The 27,925-nt window shown below is 45.2% G+C and overlaps 1 protein-coding gene across 1 annotated transcript in view; it reads left to right on the top strand.

Annotated features, from left to right (window-relative positions):
- Positions 1–11,260: 11,260 nt before the first annotated feature.
- csgalnact1a (chondroitin sulfate N-acetylgalactosaminyltransferase 1a) overlaps positions 11,261–27,925 on the top strand; it is a 106,856-nt gene continuing 90,191 nt past the window's right edge. Inside the window, exons 1-2 of the mRNA XM_086007337.1 lie at positions 11,261–11,566; positions 16,532–17,319. Of these exons, the coding sequence (XP_085863463.1) occupies positions 16,677–17,319 (643 nt within the window). The 5' untranslated portion in view covers positions 11,261–11,566; positions 16,532–16,676. The remainder of the gene's footprint in view (positions 11,567–16,531; positions 17,320–27,925) is intronic.

The following is a 27,925-nucleotide window of genomic DNA, read 5'->3' as shown; positions in this document are numbered from 1 at the left end:
GGAGGCGGGTATGGAGGCGGGACTGCCGGGAAAGTTGCAGAATTTGGGGACGGGTGGCAAACCCGCCCCCAACCTGCCTCCGTGCTCTCTTGCCAGGAGGCGGGAAGCCATCCTGCCCCGGGTCCGGTCTCCTCGAGGCGGGAAAGGGTTTAAAGCCTGTTAACAGGTAGTTAACAGGCAGAAAATAGGATTATCCCAATTTTTCGTTCCAAAGTGTGGGCTTCCCGACCTCGGGGAACTCCGCCAAGGTGTAGGAGCTGAGTAGGAGGTCTGCGGGGGTCGGAGGAGTCTGAAAGTGCAATGTAGAGGTGAGTGATGGGTGCAAGTGTAGAGTGGTAATTATGTGAGGTGAGTGTAAAGTGTTAGAAAATGTTCACTTACCTTTGTTTCTATCTATAGCCTTCAGCCGCTGTGGAGCCGGAGTCCTGACATCTCCATTGTAGAGATCACAGACTGGCTATTGGATCCTTCGATCCAACAGTCACCTGATTTCTACAAAGTAGAAAGGTTTGATGGAGTCCTGAAAACAAGGACTCATCAAACTACACAGAATGTCAGTGTTTGACAGCTTCACAGAGCTGTCAAACGCTGACATTTCTTCTTTCAAAACTTCTTGACAGATGACACGTCATACGTTGACATGCTCTGTCACTGACTTCCACCTGATTGGCCTGCTGAGCCCGCCGGACAGGCTTAACAAGGTCAATCAGGGGAAGATCCCACTGGTTGGCCAGAGGCTGATGGAGGCGGGACTGAAACCAGGCAAGCAGCAGTCCTGCCTCCAACGCGTCTCCATTGAGAAAATCCAGCCCTCTGTTTCTGTCTACCCTGTCCCATCCTTTCATAATATTTAAACATTTCTATCATAGCGTCCCATAATCTGAGTTGTTCCAACAAAACTAATGTTTATTCCAAGTCCTTCTTTGTATTTGTATTTCCTCATACCAGGCAGCATCCAAGTGAATCTGCACTGTATCCTCACTAAAACCTCAGTATACTTCCTAAAGCGTGGAGCCCAATATACTGCACAGAGCACTCTAGCTGAGATCTTAAGATTTAATATAAATTCATCATTACCTCTTGGCTTTTGTATTCTATACCTCTTGTGATAAAACTTAGAATTTCATTAGGTTTTTACGACCTTATCAACCTGAGGTGTTGCCTTCTGTTGGAGGACTTATGATGTGTGGTAATAACTCATTCTCAGCTGTCACAGAAGAGACCTTGGTGCCTTCAGAACAAGCTGTTCTTCACAAGGTCTGCTAATGTATTTGGGTCCTCGTTCAGCCCCTGCGATTGCTGAAGCACGAGGATAGTGTTGCTCCAAGTGGTTTAAAGCAGTGATTGCTTTCTGGCTTTTAGTTCGGTCTTGGAAAGTGCTGGTATCATCGATGGACTGGAATTGAAGTTTTGAATATTGGAATTGCTGGGTGAGGAGAGCAGAAAAACTCATTTGCAAAGCATTTTCTTCCAAGGCGTAAATTGTCCTGGTGTGAAAGAAAAAGCTGATTTTGTGATGTTAACATCTCTGACACCAAATAATTGGCATTGAATTTTCAAAGCTCACTGCATTTATAAAAATGACACACCACAAGTTTAATATGTGATATATTTACACACTTGGTGGAACTGATTGCATAACACAAGGCTTAAAGTCATGATTAAAATATGCAGGAAATGTACAACATCTGTGAAGGAGAAAGACAGTTAATGTTTCAGACTGAGACTCTTTGTCAGAAATGATAAAGTCATGAGTGAGTTATGTCTAGCCCAAGCCACGAATGATATAAAGCATATGCCATTCCACGAGCTGTCTGGTGTGTGGGATTTTTTCATCTTCAGTAGTTTTCTGTTTCTGAGCAGTACTTGTCCCACAGGTGCCCAAAGAAATGGGGAAGTGGTGCCTGTCCATCTGTTAGTGAGTCCCCCCCCCCTTGTTCTGACCAGGTGCAAATTTCAGTTTTGGTTGGAAATCTGGATTCTGCTTCAATGTTCAATCTAGGTATCAATGCCTAGTCTGGATTCTGGTTCAGTGACCAACTTGGATTCTGTTTCAGTGACCAACCTGGATTCTGGTTCCATGACCAGTCTGGATTCTGGTTCCGTGACCAGTCTGGATTCTGGTTCAGTGACCAGTCTGGATTCTGGTTCAGTGACCAGTCTGGATTCTGGTTCAGTGACCAGTCTGGATTCTGGTTTACTGACCAGTCTGGATTCTGGTTGACTGACCAGTCTGGATTCTGGTTCAGTGACCAGTCTGGATTCTGGTTCCGTGACCAGTCTGGATTCTGGTTCCGTGACCAGTCTGGATTCTGGTTCAGTGACCAGTCTGGATTCTGGTTCAGTGACCAGTCTGGATTCCGGTTCCGTGACCAGTCTGGATTCCGGTTCAGTGACCAACTTGGATTCTGGTTTACTGACCAGTCTGGATTCTGGTTCAGTGACCAGTCTGGATTCTGGTTCAGTGACCAGTCTGGATTCTGGTTCAGTGACCAGTCTAGATTCCGGTTCAGTGACCAGTCTGGATTCTGGTTCAGTGACCAGTCTGGATTCTCATTCAGTGACCAGTCTGGATTCTGGTTCAGTGACCAGTCTGGATTCTGGTTCAGTGACCAATCTGGATTCTGGTTCAGTGACCAATCTGGATTCTGGTCAACACATAATCTGGATTCTGTTCAGTGTTCAAACTGGGTTCTGGTTCAATGTCCAAACTGGTGGATGGCCATAATTTTAACACCTTGGCTGGAATTTTCCAGGGTGGTAGAGGTGGTGGGTCGGATGGGAAATTTGTGATTTTTGATAGCGGGTCGGGAACCCGCTGTCATCCCGCTCCCACGCACCTTTCCCCCAGGCGTGCCTGTCATCGCGGAGCTGACCCAACTGGCAGCGGCGGGCAACCAAATTGAAATCATTATCCGTTAGTTTACAGGCACTTAAGAGCCTTTTTCCACTTAGTTTTTAAATTTCCCTGCATGGCCACAGGATTCACGCAGCTCGGGAACCACGTCTGTCAACCTGAGGCGGGAGTTCCGTGGCCATTGCTCCAGCTGATTACTTGACAGCATCAAATGTACAGTAAAAGCTCCCACCTGACAGATGATCACTTTCCTCAGGCAGGAGCTGTTGCTCAGTCCATTTCCAGCACACATTCTGCAGGCTGCAAATGTTTCCAGCAAAGTCTCCATCCAGTGTCACCTCATTGGAAGAACTCTCTCACCATTAACAGATCGCTTCTGTCATCTCCAGTTCACCTGTCATCTATTCCATCAATATGGGTACCGTTTATACTCTCTCACCTTGGTCCTCAGAATCGGACCACGATGAGCACCAGCACCAGGCACACCAGCAGCACCAACAACAACACCAACCTTCTCCGCAATCACCTGATGCTGCACAGGACAGAGGGCATCAGCACCTGAGCACATTGCTGCCCAGGAGGCCAGGTATTGCCTCATGGCCAGATTTAGTTAACTTTACACTGTACACCCATATGGCTGCCACATGATGTGCCAGGTTGGCACTACCCCACACCAACACCATAAAGCATCCCTGCAATGTCCAAGCCATTCCTTTCACACTCATCACCATTGCGGGGGGTACCGTTATGTCTCACCATTCACTGCAACTCACTAAGCCACTTCCAAAGGTGCACACAAATCTGTCCAAGTGTTGAAAATAAAGATTTTTAATGTTTGACACCACATTAACAGAAACTTTACATAAACACTTGATAAAACACCCAAGTGGCTAATTTTGTGTGTTGTTCGTTGGTATGATTGCACTAGAATGAGGGTGAGTATGAGGGATGGCCAGTGAGAGGGGGCTCTGATAATGTAGATCGAGAAAGAGGGACAGGGATGGGTGGATTTGCAAGGTATGTTGGTGTGAGTAAGGATGTGTAGGAGAAGGGTAGGGAAGGCAGAGTGATGGGGATGTGATGAGAGGCACAGCAGGATGCAGTTGAGTGTGGCTTTGTACTAACGTTTCCTGATCCAATGAGATCATTGAAAAGTTTGTGGCACTGCACCCAGGTCCTCCTGAACACATCCCTGCTTGTGACCCCTCTGCAATCTGCAACTAGGCTGTTTTGGTCTCGTGGGGTGGTCTCTTCCACCCATCGGAAGGGAAGAGGACCTCCCTGCGTGCTCTGACTTCCTCCATAAGCATATGAGGGAGTCATCTTAGAGCCTGAGTGCTGCTCTCTCCCTCTGCGCAGTCATTGTCAGTGTTTGCAGCACTCCAGTGCTGTAGAATACTGACATCACTATGTTAGATTAAACTTCAAATCTAATGTGGCCATGATCTCTTTAAATATCCTGGCTGAAAACGCGTCATGAATGACGTCACCCAACCCACCCCATCTAATTGGGCCGGGTAATGCGCTGGGCGGGCTTAATGGGCCCCATTAAGGTAAGTTCACAACAGTGGGATGGAGCCAGCAGTGGGGTTGCGACCCCCACTGACACCGCCCGCACCGGACCCACCCAGGTAGGCAAAATTCTGGCCCTTGTGTTAAACTGGGACAGAAAATCTTTTCTGCAGTGTCTCAACTGCCAATGAAGCTAATCATTATGAATGAAACTAATCCACTTTAGAATCAGCCCAATTTCATATTTCAGAACAGGTGAAAATAATGTAATATTGTTCGAAACACTGACGGCCTGAGTGCTTCCCATTGTTGAAGGTGTCATTGTTTCAAGTAACTGCTATCATTGTTCTTACTGAGGAGAAGCGTGGTGTTCAACCTGTCTGTAGATGGGGTAGTAGGAGGACATGGAGATGCATGAATTTATCCACACTTTCAGGTGGAAAAGTGTGTGGGCCAAGAGTGGACTATCTCCATCTGGAGAGCAGGGTGTGAGGAGGTGTAGAGTCAACAGTGAGCACCAGGGAGATGTCTGCTGAGGGTCTGCAGAATTTTTGGAGGTGAAAAGGCCATTGTGATCAGAAGAAACTCTCTACGCTCTTCATTTTTCACTCATTGGCCTGTGACATGTTTGATTAGCTGATAGCTATCCCATTGATGCACCAGTATTCTTTTTTGAAAGACTTCATTGATCAGATTAAATCCACATTCTCCTGTGCTGCACGTGACCTGCAGTGGATTTGCCCATTCTGCAATCCTCAACTGGTCATAATAATTCTACTGTGTCTTGTGTAGAGGTGATAAATGCTCGCTGTTTGGTGAGATGGGCGCACTCATTGATGTGCTGGTCGTTGCAATTTGATGCGTTTGTGCAGAAGTGCTCAGCGGTGTTGAGGATGTTCAATTCTGACGAGCTCGGTTCAGTTAGTAACTAGTCAGAAGGTCGTGGGTGTTGTGTCCATCAGTAGTAAGACACAGGTGTTTACTCAATGTGGCTCACTCTGGAACTGAACTGTACAGATTACTGCTCAGTGTTATATACAGGTGTGGTCACTGCCGGTACAGTATACATGAGCTGTAAAAAGTAGTTCCCCCCTTAAAGGTATATACATTACAATTCCTCCCCTTTTAGATTAACAGTACCATAACACTCATTTAACAATTAAATATCAAACTAATTACAATTAACACTTTTAACATACAACGTTAGCTGAAAATAGTCCATTTATATATTCAGTCTTTGGGGAGGCTTTCTGATCCTTTCTGGATAGCACCTTTCCCGAGTGTCTCGCTCTTGGTGCGGAGGCGATTCTGGCACCCTGTCGTCGGTTGGGTCATCAGCTTCCGATGCTACTGTTTCTGGGGTAGATGCGACCTGTACGTCGGGTTCCTCACCAGGTACGTATGGGCGAGGCATGGGGTTGACTTGTTCCTGTGACTCTAGGATCTGGTCAGCATGGCGTCTCACGATGTTCTCCCCAACGTCCACTGTGTACATTAGTGGGCCCTGCCGTGTGCATATCGTTCCTGGCTGCCATTTTTCTGTTCGGTAGTCGCGGGCCAAGACTGGTTGCCCTACATTGAAGCTCCTTGTTGGCTTCTCATGGATGTGCTGGAATTGCTTACTCTCAACATCTCTTCGTACGTTTGGTCTGAGCAAATCCAGGCGAGATCTTAACCTTCGGTTAAAGAACATCATGGCCGGGGCCTGGTTGGTGACTGCATGTGTCGCATTCCGGTAGGCGAACAGGAAATTGTCCACCTTATGCTGCAGCGGAATGTTGTCATTGTACATAGCCTTTATTGCCTTCTTAAAGGTTTGTACGAACCTCTCAGCCAATCCATTTGTGGCTGGATGACTGGGCGGTTGCCCGTGGTCAACGCCCGTGTCTCTGGCCTTGACCTCCAATCTACTGGTCTCCAGGAACGAATCCCTGGGAGGTGATGCAGAGTTGCAGGTAGGATCGAATTTGCCTCGTCGCCAATGTTGTGTCCGTCAGTAGTAAGACACAGACTGCAGGAGAATGGTACAACAGGTGTTTACTCAACGTGGCTCACTCTGGAACTGAACTGTACAGATTACTACTCAGTGCTATATACAGGTGTGGTCACTGCCGGTACTACAGTATACATGAGCTGTAAAAAGTAGTTCCCCCCTTAAAGGTACATACATTACAGTGGGTTCAAGTCCCATTCCAGGGACTCGAGCACCTAATTTAGGCCAACACTTCAGTGCAGTACTGAGGGATGCTGTATTGTCAGAGGTGTTGCCTTTTTGGATGACCCAATTCCACCAAAATAAAAGGGAGAATGTGGATTGTGTTCCCATTAAATTGCAGCTGCACCTGCCTGTTAAAGTGGATGTAAAAGATCTCATGTCACTATTCGAAGAGCAGGCAGTTCTTCCAGTGTCCTGGGCAATATTCGTCCTTCACACTATGCTATGACAAATATTGTATAGTCATTTTTCTCCTTTACTGTTTGTAGGAATTTGCTGTGCACAGTTTGATTGTCATGTTTCCATTCATAAGAATGACTGCACTTCATAGAAACATAGAAACATAGAAGATAGAAGCAGGAGTAGGCCATTCGGCCCCTCGAGCCTGCTCTGCCATTTAATGAGATCATGGCTGATCATCCAAATTCAGTACCATGTCCCTGCTTTCTCCCCATATCCCTTGATCCCTTTATCCTTAAGAAATATATCTAACTCCTTCTTGAATATATTTAATGAATTGGCCTCAGCTGTCTTCTGTGGTAGAGAATTCCACAGGTCCACCACTCTCTGGGTGAAGAAATTCCTCCTCATCTCTGTCCTAAATGGCTTACCCCTTATTCTTAGAATAGTCATTCACTAGACGTTGAGGATGCGATGAGGTGCTGTATAAATGCAAGTTATTTCCTTTTGTGGATACGACAGACATTCCAGCAACATCTGTGTAGAGAAAAAATATGGCCAAGGAGGCAATTTCTCCAGCTGCACAAACTTGCCGTCCTCACAGACATATACACTTACACCAGACAATAGACACTAGTTCAGCTTAAACAGTATCTCTCTTGATTATACGAAAGTAAAATACTGCGGACGCTGGAAATCTGAAATAAAAACAGAAAATGCTGGAAATACTCAGCAGGTCAGGCAGCATCCGTGGAGAGAGAAACTGAGTTAACGTTTCAGGCCTGTGGCCCTTCAAGGGTCATCGACCTGAAACATTAACTCTGTTTCTCTCTCTCCACAGATGCTGCCTGACCTGCTGAGTATTTCCAGCATTTTCTGTTTTTATTTCTCTCTTGATTATGTTGTGTTCATTGCAAATGTTATGACTCCGTATTATTACTGGAGAAACAGAAGATGATAAAATTACCTGAACCTGTCACAGAAACCACCCCTAGCTCACCCAGGCCATGCAGAGTTCCTGAAAGGTACATTTATAGAAATCCAGTAGTCCACCTCCTCTATGAACTGCACATTCACTTAATAAAGTCAGCTTTAACTTTGCCTTTCAACCAGTGAAGCTTCTACATACCTTCCAACCAGACTTGTTTAGTTGTGCAAACTGCATTTGATCTACAAGTGCCTGCAATGAATCTCTTCTGCATTTGGGATATGAGGGTTGCCATTGTTCACAAATGGTTCACTTTGGCTGTGACCTCCTCAGTTAACAGTCATTTCTCTGTGTGAAAGAAAATAACAGGTCTGTCAGCAGCTGAAAGAGAAAAATGTACGTCAACATTCTGGGTCAAACCCTTCATCAGAAAGCGCTGCCGTACATTTCCAGCATTTTATGTCAGAATTCCAGCATTCACGGATTTTTTTTGTTTGTTTCTCCTCCTCTGTGTACTTGGGCCTTCAGCCAGATTTCACTATTTCAAACACAGCTTTTTGTGTAGAAATTCCACATCTGTGATCGCCAGCCAGTGATTTTCCCTGCGCTGGGCGGACATCTTGGGCTGGGGAGTGGAGAAGTGGACTGTCTACCCTGGAGTCTCCAACTGGGACTTCTTTGGGGGTCAAACGAGTCCTGTTTGCCTGGCTATCAGCAGCTAATGTGCCCTCTTCTGATTGCACATTTTTGGGCCTTTTATGTCAGAAAAACTTTTACAAAAGCAGATATTTTGGTGTCGCGCTGGACAATCTGGCAGACAGTTCCTCGCCCTCAAACCCGCGCATCTTCCCTGCCTGCAAGACAGATGATGCTGGCCTAAAAGTTGGCAGAATATTTTATTTAAAGAGTGCAATAGAAAGAAAATCACCATAAAATGCAACTTGAAGCTGTAGCTATCGGAGTTTGTACAAATGATGGAAAACAAAATCATTTGGCAGTCGACTCGACTAGAAACATCATTCACTCTCGTAGGGCAGAGTGGAAAGCAAGATCCAAGTGGAAGCAATGTATTTGCAATAAAACTTGCACCTCGTTTCATAGTAAAACTTTTTTTTCTTTAATTTTGGAGCCGGCTCAAAGCCATGTGGCCTAGTTTGCATTTCTTTCAGGATTCGATCCCAATCCCTTCTCCGTGAATTTTCCTGGCACATTTTGCTGCTGAAAATAAAATGTCTGGAGCCAAGGTACCCTTGTGGATTGAGGAAACCGTGAAAACCAGCATAGCATTTTAAAGCACTGACTTGAATCTTGTCATTCATGTGGAAATGACTTAGGAAATAATAGTGAGCAGCCTGCTGGTGGCGCTGTCCAGGGAGAGTATAAATACTCGGGCATGGGCCCAGCTTGCTTAGGACATTCTTTAACAGGAACTAGTGAAGGACACAACTAGATCTCCATGTTGAAAAACAGTTGATTAAAGCCTTGTTTAATACTCAGACCAAGTGCTGAGTAGTTTTCTTACGTCAAGCACGAACTCAGACATTTACCCACAGCGCTGCCCAAAATGATGGTGGACTTTCTCATTGTACCATTCATTTGTTTATTGTAGGAGCCCTTTTTTAATGGGGAGCTGGTAATGTCCCAATTCTATCAAGTAGGAGTTATTAATACTGACATCTGGGTTTATTGTACTGATGCATCGACTAACAAGGTCTGGGGTTGACTCTGCAGTTCCCCATACGTTGTGACGGTGTCACTTCAGGCTGGCCCCATGCACACTCTGACGGCTAAGTGCTCACTGACCCTACAGGAGGCCTCGCAGCTGATTCACTTCATGCCCTCTCCTGTGTACCAGGCAAGGGGAGTTTAAAGGAGGATGGGAGTCGGAGCTCACATTAGCTTCTAAGTTAGAGTGAAGGTATAACTATAAATCAAACCTTTATTAGGCTATTTCATTCACTTCCATTGAGAATCTTATAATAAAACCAGCACATTTACTCTACTTTTTTCAACAAAATATGTTGATACTGTGTGTGGAGCAATGTTTAGAAAATGTTTATAGGCTTTTCCTCATTTTTAAGGAGGCTCTGATAGCTACTCTACAGGATTCAGTTTCACTATTATCTTGTACTTTGGTCAAGTAATGGTTTTAAAGCGTTCATGGGCAGATACAATCTGTGGCTCAGAAAGAAGTTATAGACGGCAATTCCCACATCAACAGTACAGGCAACTCTGGATTTATTCTCTAGGAAATGTAAAACCTCATTAGAGTCTTGCTCTCGGTAACTATGCCAGCACATATTTATGATAATGCTCCAACACTTTCCCCCTCCCTATCTCTTATTTATTAATCTCTTTGCACCACACACCATCTCCAGCCAAGAAAGCACACATCCCCAGAACTTATGCTATGACAGGCCATGAGAAGGTATGCCTTACCAGCCTGGGTGAAGCCCCCATTTTCCTTCTCTCCCCATGGGGAAGCACATGCTGTTGTTTTCACATGACATGAATGAGATCATGAGCTTGACGTGGAGAATCATGAGTATGGCCCCACACTCTACCAACCTGTAGCACAGCACGCTGGAGTGCCAGTGTGCTGTAACATCATGCCACCGTTCTTCATTTCCCTGTTATTTGAAAGCCCTCCTTTCTCAGCTAAGGTTTCTCTGCCTTGTGTAGCGACTTTGTGTAGAGGAGTCAGCTGTGGCTCAGTTGGTAACACTCTCCCCTCTGAGTCAGAAGGTTGTGGGTTCAAGTCCCACTCCAGAGACTTGAGCACAAAAATCTAATCTGACACTCCAGTGCAGTGCTGAGTGAGTGCTGCACTGTTGGAGGTGCCATCTTTCGAATGAGTCGTTAAACTGAGGCCCCGTCTGCTCTCTCAGGTGGACGTAATAGATCCCGTGGCACTATTTTGAAGAAGAGCAGGGGAGTTATCCCCGGTGTCCTGGCCAATATTTATCCCTCAATCAACATCACTAAAACAGATTATCTGGTCATTATCACATTGCTGTTTATGGGAGCTTACACTGTGCAAATTGGCTGCTGCATTTCCTACATTACATAAGAAGTCGGAGCAGGAGTCGGCCATTTGGCCCCTCGAGCCTGCTCCGCCAGTCAATAAGATCATGGCTGATCTTCTACCTCATCTCCACTTTCCTGCACTATCCCCATATCTCTTGATTCCCTTAATATCCAAAAATCTATCGATCTCTGTCTTGAATATACTCAACGACTGAGCCTCCACAGCCCTCTGGGGTAGAGAATTCCAAAGATTCACCACCCTCTGAGTGAAGACATTTCTCCTCATCTCAGTTCTAAATGGCCGACCCTTTATTCTGAGACTGTGACCCCTGGCTCTAGACTCCCCAGCCAGGGGAAACCTCCTCCCTGCATCTACCCTGTCAAGCCCTGTAAGACTTTTGTATGTTTCAATGAGATCACCTCTCATTCTTCTGAACTCTAGAGAATAGATGCCTAGTCTACTCAATCTCTCCTCATAGGACAATGCCCCCATCCCAAGAATCAGTCTGGTGAACCTTCGTTGCACTCCCTCTATGGCAAGTATATCCTTCCTTTGGTAAAGAGACCAAAACTGTAGACAATGCTCCAGGTGTGGTCTCACCAGGGTACTATATAATTGCAGTAAGACGTCTTTACTCTTATACTCAAATCCTCTTGTAATAAAGGCCAACATACCATTTGCTTTCCTAATTGCTTGCTCTTACAACAGTGACTACACTTCAGAAGTACTTCATTGGCTGTAAAGTGCTTTGGGATGTCCTGAGGTCGTGAAAGATGCTACGTAAATGCAAGTCTTTTTTCAAATACTAGCAACCGAAAACAATTCAATCATCTATTGGCTGTGGAGGTAGGTCTATATTGTTACTGCAAAGAATGATTGAGTCGGACGGCATTTTAGTTTAATTTTTCAAAGCATTTGGGATATGAGGACCTTACACTTTGTAGAAATAACTGGTACCTTTTGTTGTAACCTGTATTCTTTGGCCAGATAGATTACCGTGTGAGGCCTTGAGACAATTATTGCCAACTGAGAGCTGCTGTTATTTACTGTTGCCAGAAAGTTGCTGAGTGGCTGTCAGCAGTCTAGGAAGACCCAGGGTGATGGTGTTTTATGAAATAAAGAAAAATCTGTACTTTATTTGCTTTGCATCCAGTATTCAGATTTCCACTGGGGCAGACTCAGACGTGACTGGCATTGCAATGCCAGAGCTTCAGTTTGAAACACTGTCTGTAACAACAATTACCAAGCTGATAATGGTTTTGATCCTCAGTGCGAGCTCACAAGATTTTGCATTAACAATATTTATCTGGAAAAATGGCCTTCCTCCATACATTGTATGAGACTCAATCTGTGCACTGTGCAGAGTGATGCAATATGATTGTACTTTCCAGATGCAGGGGTTATATTTTGCAAAAATATACAATTTAATGAGACTACTAACAGTGCGAATGAGATTAATGGCTAGAAGCTCCATTAAAGGAATTCCTGGCGGACATCTGTAGCATTACACTCAAGTGAATTCTTGCCATTCCCGATGAGATGGTTTATCCCAATAACCCACCACTCCGCCTCATCTTCTGTTCGTACCAAGAAAGAAAAGACTTGCATTTCTATAGCGTCATTCACGCCCTCAGGACGTCCCAAAGCATTTCACAGCCAATGAAGTACTTTTGAAGTGTAGTCACTGTAGGGAGCCACGACAGCCAATTTGTGCACAACAAGCTCCCACAAAGAGCAATGAGATAAATGACAGATAATCTGTTTTAGTGATGTTGGTTGCAGGATAAATATTGGCCAGGACACTGTGGAGAACTCCCCTGCTCTTTTTCGAACAGCAGTGGGATCTTTTATGTCCACCCGAGTGGGTAGATGGGGCCTCGGTTTAAAGTCTCATCTGAAAGACGGCACCTCCGACAGTGCAGCAGTCCCTCAGTCGAGCACGGATATGCCAGTCTCGATTATGTGCGCAAGTCTCTTGAACCCATGACCCTCTGACTCGGATAAGAGTGCTGGCACTGAGCCACGGCTGACACTGATGTTCCATGTTAATTAATCTTTTAAAACTATTTTTTATTGCATGTATTAATGGAGAAGTTCGTTAGTTGCTTCACTGATTCTATGATGTGCCCCTTCTGTTCCTCATGTTTAGTCTGGATTGAACTAGTGTACAGAAATATTGTGGAGGAGCGATGTTATTGTAATTATAATGGGGCAGGAGGAGATATATGTTAAGAAGAAGAAAGATTTCACTTGAGACACTAAGTTCCTTTTGTTACTCACCACCCACTTGCCTGGAGTTAAAATCGAGCCTATGGTGTTAAAACCTATTGGAAGAAGGTTTGCTTTACATTGGGCCCATGCTTGATATTGACACTGGGAATCAAACATAGGAAACTGCTCTTCTCACCTTTAATAACTTCAAAATTAAATTCTCTACCCCAAAGGACTGTGACTGCTGAGTTGTTGAGTATATTCAAGACTGATATCGATAGACTTTCGGACGCTCGGGGAATCAAGTGATATGGAGATCAGGCGAGAGGGTGGAGTTGAGGTCGAAGATCAGCCAGGGATCAAGGGAAAAAATAGAATATGAGAGAAAACTAGCAAGAAATATAATAGCAGATTGTAAGAGTTTCTACAGGTATGTAAAAAGGAAAAGAGTAGCAAAGGAAAACGTTGGTCCCTTAGAGGCTGAGACAGGAGAAATTATTATGGGGAATAAGGAAATGGCAGAAACGTTAAACAAATATTTTGTATCTGTTTTCACAGTAGAAGACACAAAAAGCATGGCAAAAATGGTTGGGATTCAAGGGTTTAATGAGGATGAGGAACTTAACGTAATTAATATAAGTAGAGAAAAAGTACTAGAGAAACTAATGGGACTAAAAGCCGATAAATCCCCTGGACCTGACGGCCTACATCCTAGGGTTCTAAAAGAGGTGGCTGAAGAGACAGTGGATGCACTGGTTTTGATCTTCCAAAATTCTCTAGATTCTGGAATGTTCCCAGCAGATTGGAAGGTCGCAAATGTAACACCGCTATTCAAGAAAGGAGAGAGAGAAAAAACAGGGAACTACAGACCAGTTGTCCTCTGACGAGAGATTGTGTAGAATGGGCCTATACTCTCTGGAGTTTAGAAGAATGAGAGGTGATCTCATTGAAACATACAAGATTCTGAAGGGGATTGACAGGGTCAATGCTGAGAGGTTGTTTCCCCTGGCTGGAGTGTCTAGGACTAGGGGGCATAGTCTCAGGATAAGGGGTAGGCCATTTAAGACTGAGATGAGGAATTTCTTCACTCAGAGGGTTGTGAATCTTTGGAATTTTCTGCTGTGAATGCTAAGTCTTTGAGTATATTCAAGGCTTAGATAGATAGATTTTTGGACTCCAGGGGAATCAAGTGATATGGAGATCGGGCGAGAAGGTGGAGTTGTGGTCGGTGATCAGCCATGGTCTTATTGAATGGCAGCGCAGATTCGAGGGGCCGTATGGCCTACTCCTGCTCCTAATTCTTATGTTTTGTGTTCTTATGAAGGTACAGACCAGGGAGCAGAGAGAGTGTGCTTGTGTGTGTAGTTCTGTAATTGCGATGACAGGTACAGTAGGTGCGTGTGAGAAGTAGTGCAGCTCAAAAATAAACCACTGATGATAAATCCACATGTGGGACATTCATAATATAAAGTCTATTCTTAGTTCAGAGTTTATTATTTCAAATTATTGGACAATTTAATCTTTTAACCACTGTATTTGCACTTTTCAGTGTTATTTATGCTGCTTATTTGAACTTAATGGATAATTCAATTTTGTTCGTGCAAAAAATAAACGAGAAGGGAGTGAAATGCATCAAATGTTTTCCGTTTAGCATGCAAGGGTCGGACTTCCTGATGCACTTCTCACAAATGTCGCACTTTCTGTAAGTGTCACACTTCAGATGTCACACTTCAGGTGTCACATCCCAGTTTAGCATTTCCTCTAACACAGCATGAGAAGCTCTACAGGAGATCTGCTAGTATATTATAACAAATATCATGCCTTGTGCATATAATAAATAATTGCTTGTTTGTGCATGTTACATTACAAATAATTCCCAAAGGAAGGAAGATAATGAACTGAAACAATTACAGAACATTACAGTGTGTAGGTGTGCACTTTTACTAACTGCAGGCATCAATGTAAGTGGCTGAGAAAATAGCTGCTGCTGTTAATTTTTTGACATTGTTTCATGTAATTAAAATTTTCAATGGTGGGTCTTTAATCTTTTTAATACATATTGGTTTGATTTTTTTCAGTATGCCGTGGTCACTATGTTTTGATCATTTGCTTATTCCTGAGGATTTTGAGTTCTTTTTAGCTTTCCTCGAGTTTTTTGCATTTTCGTTTACTATCCTCGAGTTGCCCGAGTTGGCGGAGGCTCCTTCAATCACAGTGTTGCTGGCATGAAAGCCCTGTAGCACATCAACCAGTGCTTCAGATGTAAGAGGTGCAATGAGCACTTAATGGCAACCTGTCCACTCTGGCCCAAATGTTGGGTCATTTGATGTTGACAGGGTCGCCGGGACAGTCAGCTCTTGTTGACATTAAAAATATTGGAAATTAAGTTTTAAAAAAAAACTCCCAGACCATTTGGTCCCCTTAGAACTTAAAAAATTTGGCGTTGCAAATATTTGGAGTTATACTGCAGCCGGTGTGAAGCTGGAAGCGGTATCAGGATACTTCTGGTGCTATTGAGGTGTAGAATGCGCGTCTAACTGGCTAAAGAAAAAATCGTGTAAAAGTTTACAGAAGAAATTACACTAATCTCTTTCGATAGATGGTTCTTAAGTACTGCAGGCAAAACTTCTCAACATATCTGAAGGTTACACAATCAGAAGCTGAGCACAGCGTCACCACACTGAGGACCTTTCAGACTCGTCTATCTTAATCCACCACAGCTGTGGCCACGTCCATTACCCAGAGAACCACATTATAAAGATCTGACCAAGAAAAGTACCTGGCATGACGGCATTAAAAAAAACCCTCAGCAATCATGTGTACAACTTTAATACACAGCTTCAGCCTTGCCTCTTCAGGCCTGGTGTATGTCTAGGCAGCTTTATTTTTGGTTGCATTACTCCTCTTTCTAAATGATTAGCTACTATGTATTATAACACTTTGAGCTCCTTGAGAATGATACTGGAGCTTAAAGGGTTAAATTGAGGACAGGTTGCATAAACCTGGTTTGTATTCCCTTGAGTTTAGAAGGTTGAGGGGTGATCTGTTCGAGGTGTTTAAAATAATAAAGGGATTCGATAGAAGCTATTTCCTCTGCTTGGGGAATCTAGAATTTGGGTTGGGGGGGGCAGTGGTGAGGGGGGGTGAATTTATAAGCAAGTAGGAGGATTTTAAAATAGATTTTGCTGGGGCACGAGGAGCCAGTAAGTATATTAACACCCATTAAACTTCTGGAATTAAATTCTGTTGGATAAATGATGTGACATGAATCAGTCATTCATGAAAGAAAGACTTATGAAATAATACTGAGTGGCCTGCGGGTGGCGCAGTCCAGGGAGAGTATAAACACTCGCACGGGCCCAGCTTGCGCAGGACATTCTTAACAGGAACTAGTGAAGGACACAACTAGACCCCCATGCTGTAAAACAGTTATTAAAGCTTTGTTTAACGCTTAGACCAAGTGCCTAGTAGTTTTCTTACGTCATGATGTAAAAATGATGTGTTACGCTTTTTAAAGTATAGAATGCATTGTATTTTAATGAAGGAAATTTTTTAAGTTGTGCAGTAGGTGCTGATTAGTTTTTGTGCTTGTCCTTCCAGGGTGTCTCCCAGTGCCCGTCAGAAGACAACCCTAGTCTGAAATGAGAAGATTTACGAGGACTGAACCATTTGGTTCAGAGACTGATGGTGTTGCTGTCAAATCATTCTGGACTGATTAACTGGATTGGCACTCCAGGAAGACCAGATGTGGGTAAGAATGATGCGAAGAGGAATGCCAACCTGGATTTGGCGGCTTGCTATGGTATTGGTCCTCCTGTGCTGCATAGTTTCCTTGTTGTACATGTTGGCATGCACTCCGAAGGTGGAAGATGGCCAGCCCATATTGCCTCGGGTCAATGGCCCAACTGGAAAGGACAGCTTTCAAGTGTTGCTCGAGGAGCGTGAGGAGCAACACCGGAATTACATCAACAGTTTAAAGAAGCAAATTGCCCAACTCAAGGAGGAACTGCAGGAGAGGAGTGAGCAGCTGAAAGCTGTACAGGATCGTTATGGCGACTCACTGGGTGCTAATTTTGACCGGAGCAGTCCAGAGAAAACTCAAGCAGATCTGCTAGAATTTCTGCACTCTCAGATCGACAAAGCAGAGGTCCATTCTGCCGTCAAATTGCCAACGGAATATTCAGTGATACCATTCGAGAGCTTCACTCTGCAGAAGGTGTACCAACTGGAAATGGGCCTGACAAGGCACCCCGAGGAGAAACCAGTCCGAAAGGACAAACGCGATGAGTTGGTGGAAGCTATTGAGGTTGCGCTAGAAATTTTGAACACCCCTGAAGATGAAGGAGCAACAAACCATCGCATGCACTCAGCTGCTGACTTTGTTGAAGGTTGGTTTGTAATATTTGAAATTCTACCAAACAGTTGACTTTCTCTTTAAGATTGCAGTGTCCACGGGACTCTGAGGTACAATAGAATAGCACATTGTCCTTCCAACTCCTGGACCTGGGTTGTAATCCACCCAGACGGATGAGATCAAAGTCTCCTTTTTCTGTTGGTTTTAAGGGTCCTTTGTGATTTGAGTTTGGGTAGTCTTGATCTCGTTCTTAGTGGTTTGATGACCCACAGCGTAAAACTGCTCAAAATTTGGTAATAAACTCCATCACAGAAGAGTTCAATAATTTGGAAAATGGAGATGGCACTTTTATGCAGTGATGGATACACTTCTAAAGTTGAGATATTTTGGGGTAGAGGGAGCTTTATTACGTTTTTGACTTTTGAGTGCTTGATGCTGAAATGAGGAAGTATCCCTTATCGTGACATAACTTGCCTTGCTAACACATTAAATACACTATTCACTTCTATTGAGTCTTTTATAGGGTTGTACTGTGTATAAGTGTCACACTTGCTTTCAATCACACTATAATTATACTTAGGATGCCACACTTTGGTGTATTATATATGCTGCACAACAGCATCACCATGGGAGAGAGGGTGTAATTACAGCGTGACAAAGTTACGTGAGAGGGTTTGAGTACAGGAACAAGGATGTCTTGCTGCAGTTGTACAGGGCCTTGGTGAGACCACATCTTGAGTATTGTGTGCAGTTTTGGTCGCCTTATCTGAGGAAGGATGTTCTTGCCATGGAGGGAGTGCAGCGAAGATTCACCAGGCTGATACCTGGGATGGCAGGAATGACGTATGAGAAGAGAGTGGGTCGATTGAGCTTATACTCGCTGGAGTTTAGAAGAATGAGAGGGGATCTCATTGAAACTTATAAAATTCTAACAGGACTAGACAGACTAGATGCAGGAAGGATGTTCCCGATGGTGGGGGAGTCCAGAACCAGGGGTCACAGTCTAAAGATAAGGGGTAAGCCATTTAGGACAGAGGTGAGGAGGAATTACTTCACCCAGAGAGTGGTGAACCTGTGGAATTCTCTACCACAAAAGGCAGTGGAGGCCAATTCATTAAATATATTCAAGAAGGAGTTAGATATACTGTATTTCTTAAGGCTAAAGAGATCAAGGGATATGGGGAGAAGGCAGGGACAGGGCACTGAATTTGGATTATCAGCCATGATCTCATTGAATGGCGGAGCAGGCTCAAGGGGCCGAAATGACCTACTCCTGCTCCTATCTTCTATGTTACATAGGGCGTTCTCATTATAAATGTGGACATAGGAATTTACATTGCAAAATAAATAAAAATAACGACAGAATGTATGACTTTAAAAAGGTGGCTGAATTACATCTGCAAACCCATGTCAAATTATTCCAAGTTCACTAAACCTGCTACATCTGATGATTACAATTTATCTTGATTGCCCATATGTAACAGCTTTAGAAATATATAGTGTGTGTATGTTCTGGCTTGCATCTAATGCACATTTTGTCTGTTACACTTGTTGCACATAAAAAATTCTGTGTCCCAGTTGACTCAAGCCATACAGCACCTCCCAAACCCGCGGCCTCTACCACCTAGAAGGACAAGGGCAGCAGGCGCATGGGAACACCATCACCTCCAAGTTCCCCTCCAAGTCAAAACACCATCCTGACTTGGAAACATAATCACCGATCCTTCATTGTCGCTGGGTCAAAATCCTGGAACTCCCTCCCCAATAGCACTGTGGGAGTACCTTCACCACAGGGACTGCAGCGGTTCAAGATGGCGGCTCACCACCACCTTCTCAAGGGCAATTAGGGCGGGGCAATAAAAGCTGGCATTGCCAGCGACACCCACATTCCAGGAATGATTAAAAAAATCACAACTATACAACTAGGGAATGTATTAATCCAAAGTGGTGGAAAATGGGAATTAAAACTGCCAATCAAGCACTGCTAAGGACAGATGAAAACTACCAATTACAATCAGGAATAAACAAACACTACCAATAATGCAACAGCAAGGCGGGAAACAGCAACCAATCAAATCGCTCAAAATATATTTTTTGAAAATTCGTTCAGCTGCCATCTTGTTTTCTCATTAAGCTTGATCCTTTGTCCTGGAAATAAGGGCCAGAATTTTCTGGCGTTCGTGCAGGCGCGATTTGTAGGTAGGTTGGATGGAAAATTTGAAATAAGTTAGAGCGGGTTGGGAACCCGCAGTCATCCTGCCCCACATGCTTTTCCCTCGGGTGCGTTTGCCAGCACGGCAGCGACCCAAATGGCAGAGGCGGCCGAGCTAATTCAGATGATTGAGGTACTTGTCAGGCCCTTAAGAGTCTTTTTAACCCTACCTTACAAATTTCCGTGGATGAGCACGGGAATCACGCAGCTCAGGAACCATGTCTGTCAACCTGAGGCGGAAATTGAGTGGCCATTGATTCAGCTCATTAGTGCACAGCATGAAAACCTGGTCACTTTCCTAAGGCAGATGCTGTTGCTGACTGCATTGTCAGTACAGATTTAGCTTTCTAGAGGTTGCAAGTCTTTTCAGCAAAGTTGGGATCCACTGCCCCCTCATTGGTACCACCTATCACACCATTGACGGATTGCTTCTGTCATTTCTTACTTGACCTGCCATCTATTACATCAGTATGGATGCCGTTTATACTGTCTCACTTTGGTCCTCCGAATCGAACCATGATGAGCCCCAACACCAGCAGCATCAGGCACACCAGCAGCACCAACAACAACACCACCAACCTTCTCAACCACCTGATGCTCCACAGTACAGCGGGCATCAGCACAGGGCTGCATTGCGCTGGAGGCAATATCCCCAACATAAGGTATACAGGCAGAGGATGAGCTTCCTCAACATGACTGAACAGCAGTGCCAAAGGATGCTCAGGCTATCGTGCCAGGTCATCGCAGACCTTTACACATTGCTGGAGGAAGACCTGCAGCCTAGAGAATCATCGTGGTCAGCTGTGCCCTGCACAACATAGCGCAGCAGCGAGGATTAGCGCTGCATGAGGAGCAAGGCATTGAGCGTACAGCCTCTTCAGAGGAGGAGGAGCAGGAGGAACCTGCGGTCCAGATCCCACCAGCACCCAAGCACATTGCTGCCCAGGAGGCCAGGGATGGCCTCATCGTGGCCAGATTTACTTACTTCATGCAGTACCCCCATATGGCTGCACAGCAACACCATAAAGGATCCCTGCAATGACCAAGCCATTCCTTTCACACTGGCCACCATTGATGGGGGTAACGCTATGGCTCACCATTCACACCAACTCACGAAGCCATTTCCAACGTTGCATACAAGTTTGTCCATGACCGGAAAGTGGTTATCTGTGACATCACAGTACCGGAAGCTTTACACAAACATTTATTAAAACACCCAAGTGGCTACCCTTGTGCATCTAATTGTGTTTCATCTTTCTCTTACGTGTGCTTCTATGAGGTGCTACCCCATGGCTTCAGCAGAGGCAGAGGCAGCCTGCTCACTTCCCTGCTGCGACTGCATAGACACTTTTGGTGGACATCCTCTGGGTTTTGGAGCCTGTGATGGCCCCGCCAAAGTCTACTCCTCCTGCGACTGTGCAGGGCCAGACTCAGCCACCGTGATCTGAGGAGCTGTCTGGGGCTCTGACTGGGATTGTGGGGTGGGGGGGGGGGATGGGGGGGTGGGGGGGGGCAACAGGGGAGAAATGTGAGCACTTTGAGAGGAGCCCCCACTTCCATGTCCCCTCTCACCATCATCCCTCTCATGGGCCACCCGCACTTCCCTGCTGGCAAGGAGCTGGAGAGCACCTTGCTACACTGCAGTGGGCCCAGGAGGACCCACATCAATGTTGACATCCTTCCTAGGGAGGAGGCCTATGAGTCTCTGCCATCTAATCTCCATGGATAGCTATCTATTCTCCATAAGAGACCATGTGCTCCTGTGAGTGGCGCATTAGCTGCTCCAAGCAGGTGGCCATCCTATTCATGGAAGAGTCTACAGTCACCATCGCCTGCGACACGGTGGTGCTCCAGTTGGAGATGGACTCCTCCATTCTCTGCACATTTGCAGACATGTGGTCGCAAAACCTGTCAAAGCCTCCTGCACTTCTTGCTGCACCTCCAGGATCGCCCTCTTTCTGGATGGCCCCTGAGGCTCAGCGTCTGCATGCAGCTGAGCAGTGCTGGGAGCGTCCTGCACCCTCCAGCGAGGAGTCTCTACTGCTGTCCCTGTCTCCACCCTCTGCTCTTGCTCACTTGTTAGTTGTGATACACCAGGTGACAACACTACTCTATCTCACGTGGGACCCACTGAGGTGTGCGTATCTGCGCTAGTGCTGGGTCCACTCATGTCTTGTGACGGTGCACCCTCAGAGGCTGGAGGGTCTTCTGAGGAGTCGTCTTCCTCTTCCTCCTGGACAGTGTGGCGGGGCGGGGGGGGTGGGGGGGTTCTGGGAGAGTAAAGAGATGGACTTGTGGGAGAGTAAAGAGATGAGTTAGATATGTCATATCAAGAATGGGTACAAATACCATTATGCACATGATGAACATTCATTGGCTGCTGACACCAGTCTCCATATGAGTGACTTTTGTATGCCATGTGGCTGTATGAGAGGTAATTCTGTCACCAGGTTGCTGAGATGCCCCCGTCTCCGTCTCCCACCTCCCACCTCCAGCTTCTCTGTGACTCAGGACACTTCCAAGGCAACCTCCTCTGCTGCTGTTAAGGTAGCGAAGGAAGTGGGGCCACTTCCAGTTCTCTCGCTCTCCCTCTTATTGTGGGCTCTCTTTTCCTGCAAGGAGGGAAAGAAGAGAAAGTTGAGTGAGAGTGATGGAATGAGTGTAAGGAATGGATGGGTTCCATCTTTAGAGGGAGTCTATGATGGAGTGGGGTGCCAAAGCCATATGGCCTCCTTGTGTGTTGTTAGTTGGTATGATTGCATTAGAATGAGAGTGAGTGTGAGGGGTGGTTATTCAGATGGTGATGTGATAATGTAGATACAGAGAGAGGATTGGGTGGACGTGCAAGGTATATTGGTGTGAGTAAGGATGTGCAGGAGTAGGGTTGGGAAGGCAGAGTGATGGGGATGTGATGAGAGGCACAGCAGCATGAAGTTGAGTGTGGCTTTGTACTCACCTTTCCTGATCTAATGAGATCATTGAAACGTTTGTGGCACTGCACCCAGATCCTCCTGACCACATCCCTGCTGTTGACCTCCTCTGCTCTTTGAAGCCAGGCTCCTTTGGTCTGCTGGGGAGGTCTCTTCCGCCCATTGGAAGGGAAGAGGACCTCCCTGTGCACTCTCACCCCCTCCACAAGCCTATGGAGGGAGTCATCGGAGAACCTGGGTGCAGCCCTCTGCCTCTGTGCAGTCATGTCTGGCACTGTTTGGAACATTCCAATGGTGCAGTGTAGTGGCCGCACTATCCTAGATGAACTCTGAATGCAATGTGGCCGTGGCTCCTTTAAATATCCTGGCTGATAACGTGTCATCGATGACGTCATCAGACCCGCACCATTTAATAGGGCCGGGTAACATGCAGGGTGGTCTTAATAGGCGCCATTAATGGAAAGTCGATCTCAGCAGCGAGTTGGAATGAGGAACGGCGACCGCCCGCATCCGACCCGCCCAGGTACAGAAAATTCTGGCCCAGGTTTCTAAATTAATAAAGTTTTATAAATCTTCAGCTTTATTAAAAATGAGGAGCTGCAGCAGCTACAACAAAGCGACAGAGATTTAGGGTGGATTCTTCTATTTGTTTTAGGAGGTGGGCCTGTTTGAGAATTCTCCCAAGAGGTGATATTGCCCTTTGAAGTAATTTAAATTCATTGTTCCTGCTGGCACTTAGTAATTTATTCATTTATTTTAGTGGATGAATGAGCTGTAATTTTTATCTGCCAATTAGTACGTTTTGGAATGAGAAAAAAACACACTACTGAAAAATGTTCATGTTAACAGCACTTACAAAGGTTATTCCCAGTATGACATCCTCAGTTGAATTGGACATTACTGATTGCTAAGTCAAATGTTAATGCAGCAAATCCTTTACAAAGTGACTCTTACTGCCTTAATTATTTTGCTGATGAGTCACGCTCCAAATTAGAGTCCACTTTTGTCACTCTTGAGTGCATTTTCAGTATTGGAAATAGCCCCGAGATTGGCCAGAAGATGGATGGAGATTGGACACAGAGCCCTTCAGTTTGCCTTGGCTCATCACAAGTGTTTGCAGTTTAGGATAATGAGCAAAATGAAGAGCATCTTGTCACTCTTAATCATAGTCAATATTCCAGGCCCCTTTGGATAAGATGCTGGTGAACAAGGTGTAGAAAAAGATAGGAAAAGGTTTACAGTAGGTGATGATAGAGTTTCGGGGGTGAACTTATAGGGTTCTAACATACTGAGCAGATGAGACAGCATCAGAACCTACAAGAGTGAAACTGAAGTGGTGCAGCAATAATATCCCAAACCTCGAGAGGTTTTCCTGCCATACAGCACACACCAGAATGTGTTCGGGATGATCCATCCATAGCTATCTCTGTAATCCATTAAAAGTATCTCATATGGCACACGTTTTGTAAATGTAACCTTTACTTCCTGTAAGTTTATTCTGTCACACCTTGTAACCCTTCTGTCACTTTTAATCATAGTCAAATTTATTATAATCAGCGCAAGTTTATTCTAACCTAGGCAAATTTGTTGTGCCATACCTGATTGGGTCATTCTCCTGTCATTGACTCCTAGATCTTACCTTAGAGAAGTTAAAATAAGCTAAGAATGCAGCAGCTCCAAGCTAGCTATAAATGTTGAAACATCTTAATCATAGAATCATAGAAATTTACAGCACAGAAGGAGGCCATTCGGCCCATCCTGTCCGTGCTGGCTGATAAAGAGCTCTCCACCCTAATCCCACTTTCCAGCACTGGGTCCGTAGCCCTGTAGGTTACGGCACTTCAAGTGCATATCCAAGTACTTTTTAAAATGTGATGAGGGTCTCTGCCTCTACCACCCTTTCACGCAGCGAATTCCAGGCCCCCACCACCCTCTGGGTGAAAATATTTCTCCTCAAATCCCCTCTAAACCTCCGACCAATTACTTTATATCTATGCCCCCTGGTTATTGACCCTTCTGCCAAGGAAAATAGGTCCTTCCTATCCACTCTATCTAGGCCCCTCATAATTTTATATACCTCAATTAGGTCTCTCCTCAGCCTCCTCTGTTCCAAAGAAAACAACCCCAACCTATCCAATCTTTCCTCATAGCTAAAATTCCCCAGCCCAGGCAACATCCTCTTAAGTCTCTTCTGCACCACCTCTAGTGCAATCACATCCTTCCTGCAATAGGGTAGGGAAGGCAGGGTGATGGGGATGTGATGAGAGGCACAGCAAGATAAGGTTGTGTGTGGATTGTACTAACGTTTCGTGATCTAATGAGATCATTGAAACATTTGTGCCAGTGCACCCAGGCCCTCCTGACGACATCCCTGCTTGTGACCTCCTCTGCAATGTGCAAACAGGCTGTGTTGGTCTCCTGGGGAGGTGTCTTCTGCCCATCGGAAGGGAAGAGGACCTCCCTGCGTGCTCTGACTCCCTCCATAAGCAGATGGAGGGAGTCATGGGAGAACCTGGGTGCAGCCCTGCACCTCTGTGCAGTGATTGTCAGTGTTTGCAGCATCTCAATGCTGTAGAACACTGACAGCACAAATGTTAAAAGAAAGTTGGTCATGGTCCCTTTAAGGAAACCGGCTGATGACGCCTCATGGATGATGTCACCAGACCCGATTTCTCTAATTGGTCTGGGAAATGCACTGGGCGGGCTTAACAAGCCCAATCAAGGGAAAATCATTTTCCAGAGTGGGATACAGGCAGCAGCAGGGTCGGGATCCGCATCTGCCACCGACGTCGGCCAGCCGGACCTGCTGAGGTAAGGAAAATCTCGGCCATTGATACAGCAGAGAAGGAGGCCAATCGGCCTATTATGCCTGTAATCCAGCTCTATGAAAGAGCCATTCAATTAGTGCCACTCCCAGGCTCTTTCCCCATAGCCCTGCAAATGTTTTCCTTTTCAAGTACTGCAAGGTTGTCATCTGGGATTGATATCTAAGTGGACCCATCATTCATTTCAAGAATGCAGAAGAATAGCACCTTCTAGTCTTGGAGATACCTTCTTTCATTCTATTGTTAATGATATAATGTCTTTTTCTTATATAAACTCTCTGACTTACAGCATGCGGCACAATCGGAGGTTCACTTACAATAATATTAAATATGGCACGGGGTTTTGCCATATTTCATGTGCCACATTTCCGCTATCACACCTTGTGTTCAAATTTTGTATTTTTCTACATCTAAATTTTTAGTTGATTGGCTGATACGCAAATTTATTCCAAAGTAATGCAAATTATTTCTAGCTGATTGGCTGATATGCAGCTATGAACTCTTTGCTGCTTTTTGTTTTAGTTAAGGCTAACTTTGCTATGGCCTGCTGCAACTCTTGTCCTGTGGAACCAGGGCTGAGAGGAGCAGAGCTGGGAGTCAGCCACATGGCGAAGAATGACCCCATCAGATATGGGAGAATAAATATGCTAGCGTAGAATAAATTTAGGTTTATGCCAATGTATTAATTGTGCTGTGATTTTATGATTTGTAATTTGGTCATGTACAGAGTGTGCAGCAAGGATAGGATGAGCCAAACAACTCACTCAAAAAACTTTTAATTAAAAAAAAGTATTCTCTGCCAACTTTTTGCCTCTCTGCCTGGCCAACTGGCCAATAAAGACTAAAGAAATATGGCCCAATCTTAGCCCGGACCATCCGATGGGAATGGGGCAGGCGGGTTTGTTAAAACGGCAGTCATGTATTGCCCGATGCGTTCCCGCCGCGCTCCTGCCCGCCGCCATTTTAACCACGCAGCTTTTGGGTTCGGGAAAGGCGCCCGCCACAGGCAGGTGGGGGGGGTCTGCTAATGTCGTGGTCCTATGGCGCAATTAGGACCAAGACGCGATTTAAACTAGAGGTTGCGCGGGTCGCGCGCAGTGCAGGACCCGCCAGTGAAACCTGGTGGCAAACAAGAGCAGGGTCAGAGGAGGATGAGGAAGATCAATCCTTTTAATTTTTTTTGTTTGGTTTCCTTGTTGGCCTGGAGGAGCAGGAGTGCTTGTTAGTGGAGAGATTACTTGCTCAACTAGTCCTAATTAAAAAACAGAGGCAAAATTCATCTAAAAGGAAGGAGGGAGGCGTCAGTGATGTCTTGGGAATTTCTATCAAGTGGTTGCTTGAGGATGGCCTGTGGGGTCATAGTTCGTGGTTGGAGGAAGAATTGAGGAGAAATAGAAATGGTAGGACCAGTTTTCACCGCAAAAGGGCATCTGTGGCATTTCAGGACAAGAGTAGTATTATTGGCAGCTGTGGGGAACATTTTTGGACAAGATCCCGATATCACTGCCTTCCTGGTTACAATAGCAGCAGTTTAGATCTTGAAAAAGAAGGGAACCCCCCAACTCTTCCCAAGTCCTCCCTTGCTTTGCATTGCACTGGATGAATCACCATTCTCTGGTCAAATATGGGGACCAGCGGCTTGCCTCCAGCACCTGTGCCAATGCTGCTCTTGAAGCAGCCGACAGGAAGTTCAGGACATCTGCCCACTATCGCCTTCTGATGGCGCCGCTAATTCCAAGAACCAACCCTGCGGAAAAATTGCAGGTATGAAGCCAGCTCCTGGCGTAATGCCACCGCACCATCAGAATGCAGCAGTTTAACTTGAGTGCCTTTTTTGTTCTACTTAACATAGACACTTCAGTTAAAAGTCAAAGCCTTCATAACAGCTAGGCTGTATGTGGGGCACTGACCAAAATGCTTTTACTTGAATAACTCATTGTGCAGCCTGTGCCAATAAGCTGATATTGATCAGCGAAAATTAAATCTAGGGAGAACTTGTGCATTATTCAATAAACTAGCAGTTTTGCCAGTACCACCCACTGTAATTTAGCAAGCAGACCTATAATCATATGAATCCTGTAGCACAGAAGGAGGCCATTCAGCCCATCGTGCCTGTGAAAGACCCATCCAGCGAGTCCCACTCCCCCGCTCTTTCCCCATAGCCCTGCAAATATTTCCTTTTGAAAGTTACTATTGATTCTGAAATGGTTCTGTAAAAGAGGGGACATTAATGAGAAGATTATCATCCAATTGCTTCTATTAAGCAAACACTGTTAATCAAGGGAAATAAATTGTTCCCTTTTAGCCATGTTACACTATTAAAGAAAAAAGTCTCGGTCATATTATCTATTTCAAGAGGTATGTTGATGACGACTGCACTCTCTTCAGGTGCAGACACCAGAACAGCCATAGAGGAAGTTTGGGTGCCATGCTGTTCAAGAGCAGAATGGGAGAAAAGGATTTGTGTCAGTTTTGCCTCATGCACTCAGCTATCAGGCATTTGGGAGCTGGGCTGAAGAAAATGGGCCCTGTGCAGACCCATGAAGGGTTTAGATCGAGTAAATAAAGAGAAACTGTTTCCAGTGGCTGAAGGGTCAGTAACCAGAGGGCAGAGATTTAAGGTGATTGGCAAAAGAACCAGAGGCGACATGAGGAAAAACTATTTTACGCAGC

Source organism: Somniosus microcephalus, chromosome 2 (genome assembly GCF_052327205.1).
Source record: "Somniosus microcephalus isolate GS21.2 chromosome 2, FLI_Smic_1.0, whole genome shotgun sequence".
Taxonomy (NCBI): Eukaryota; Metazoa; Chordata; class Chondrichthyes; order Squaliformes; family Somniosidae; genus Somniosus; species Somniosus microcephalus.
Note: the sequence above shows the minus strand (reverse complement) of the source record. Positions and strands in the feature narration are given on the sequence as shown.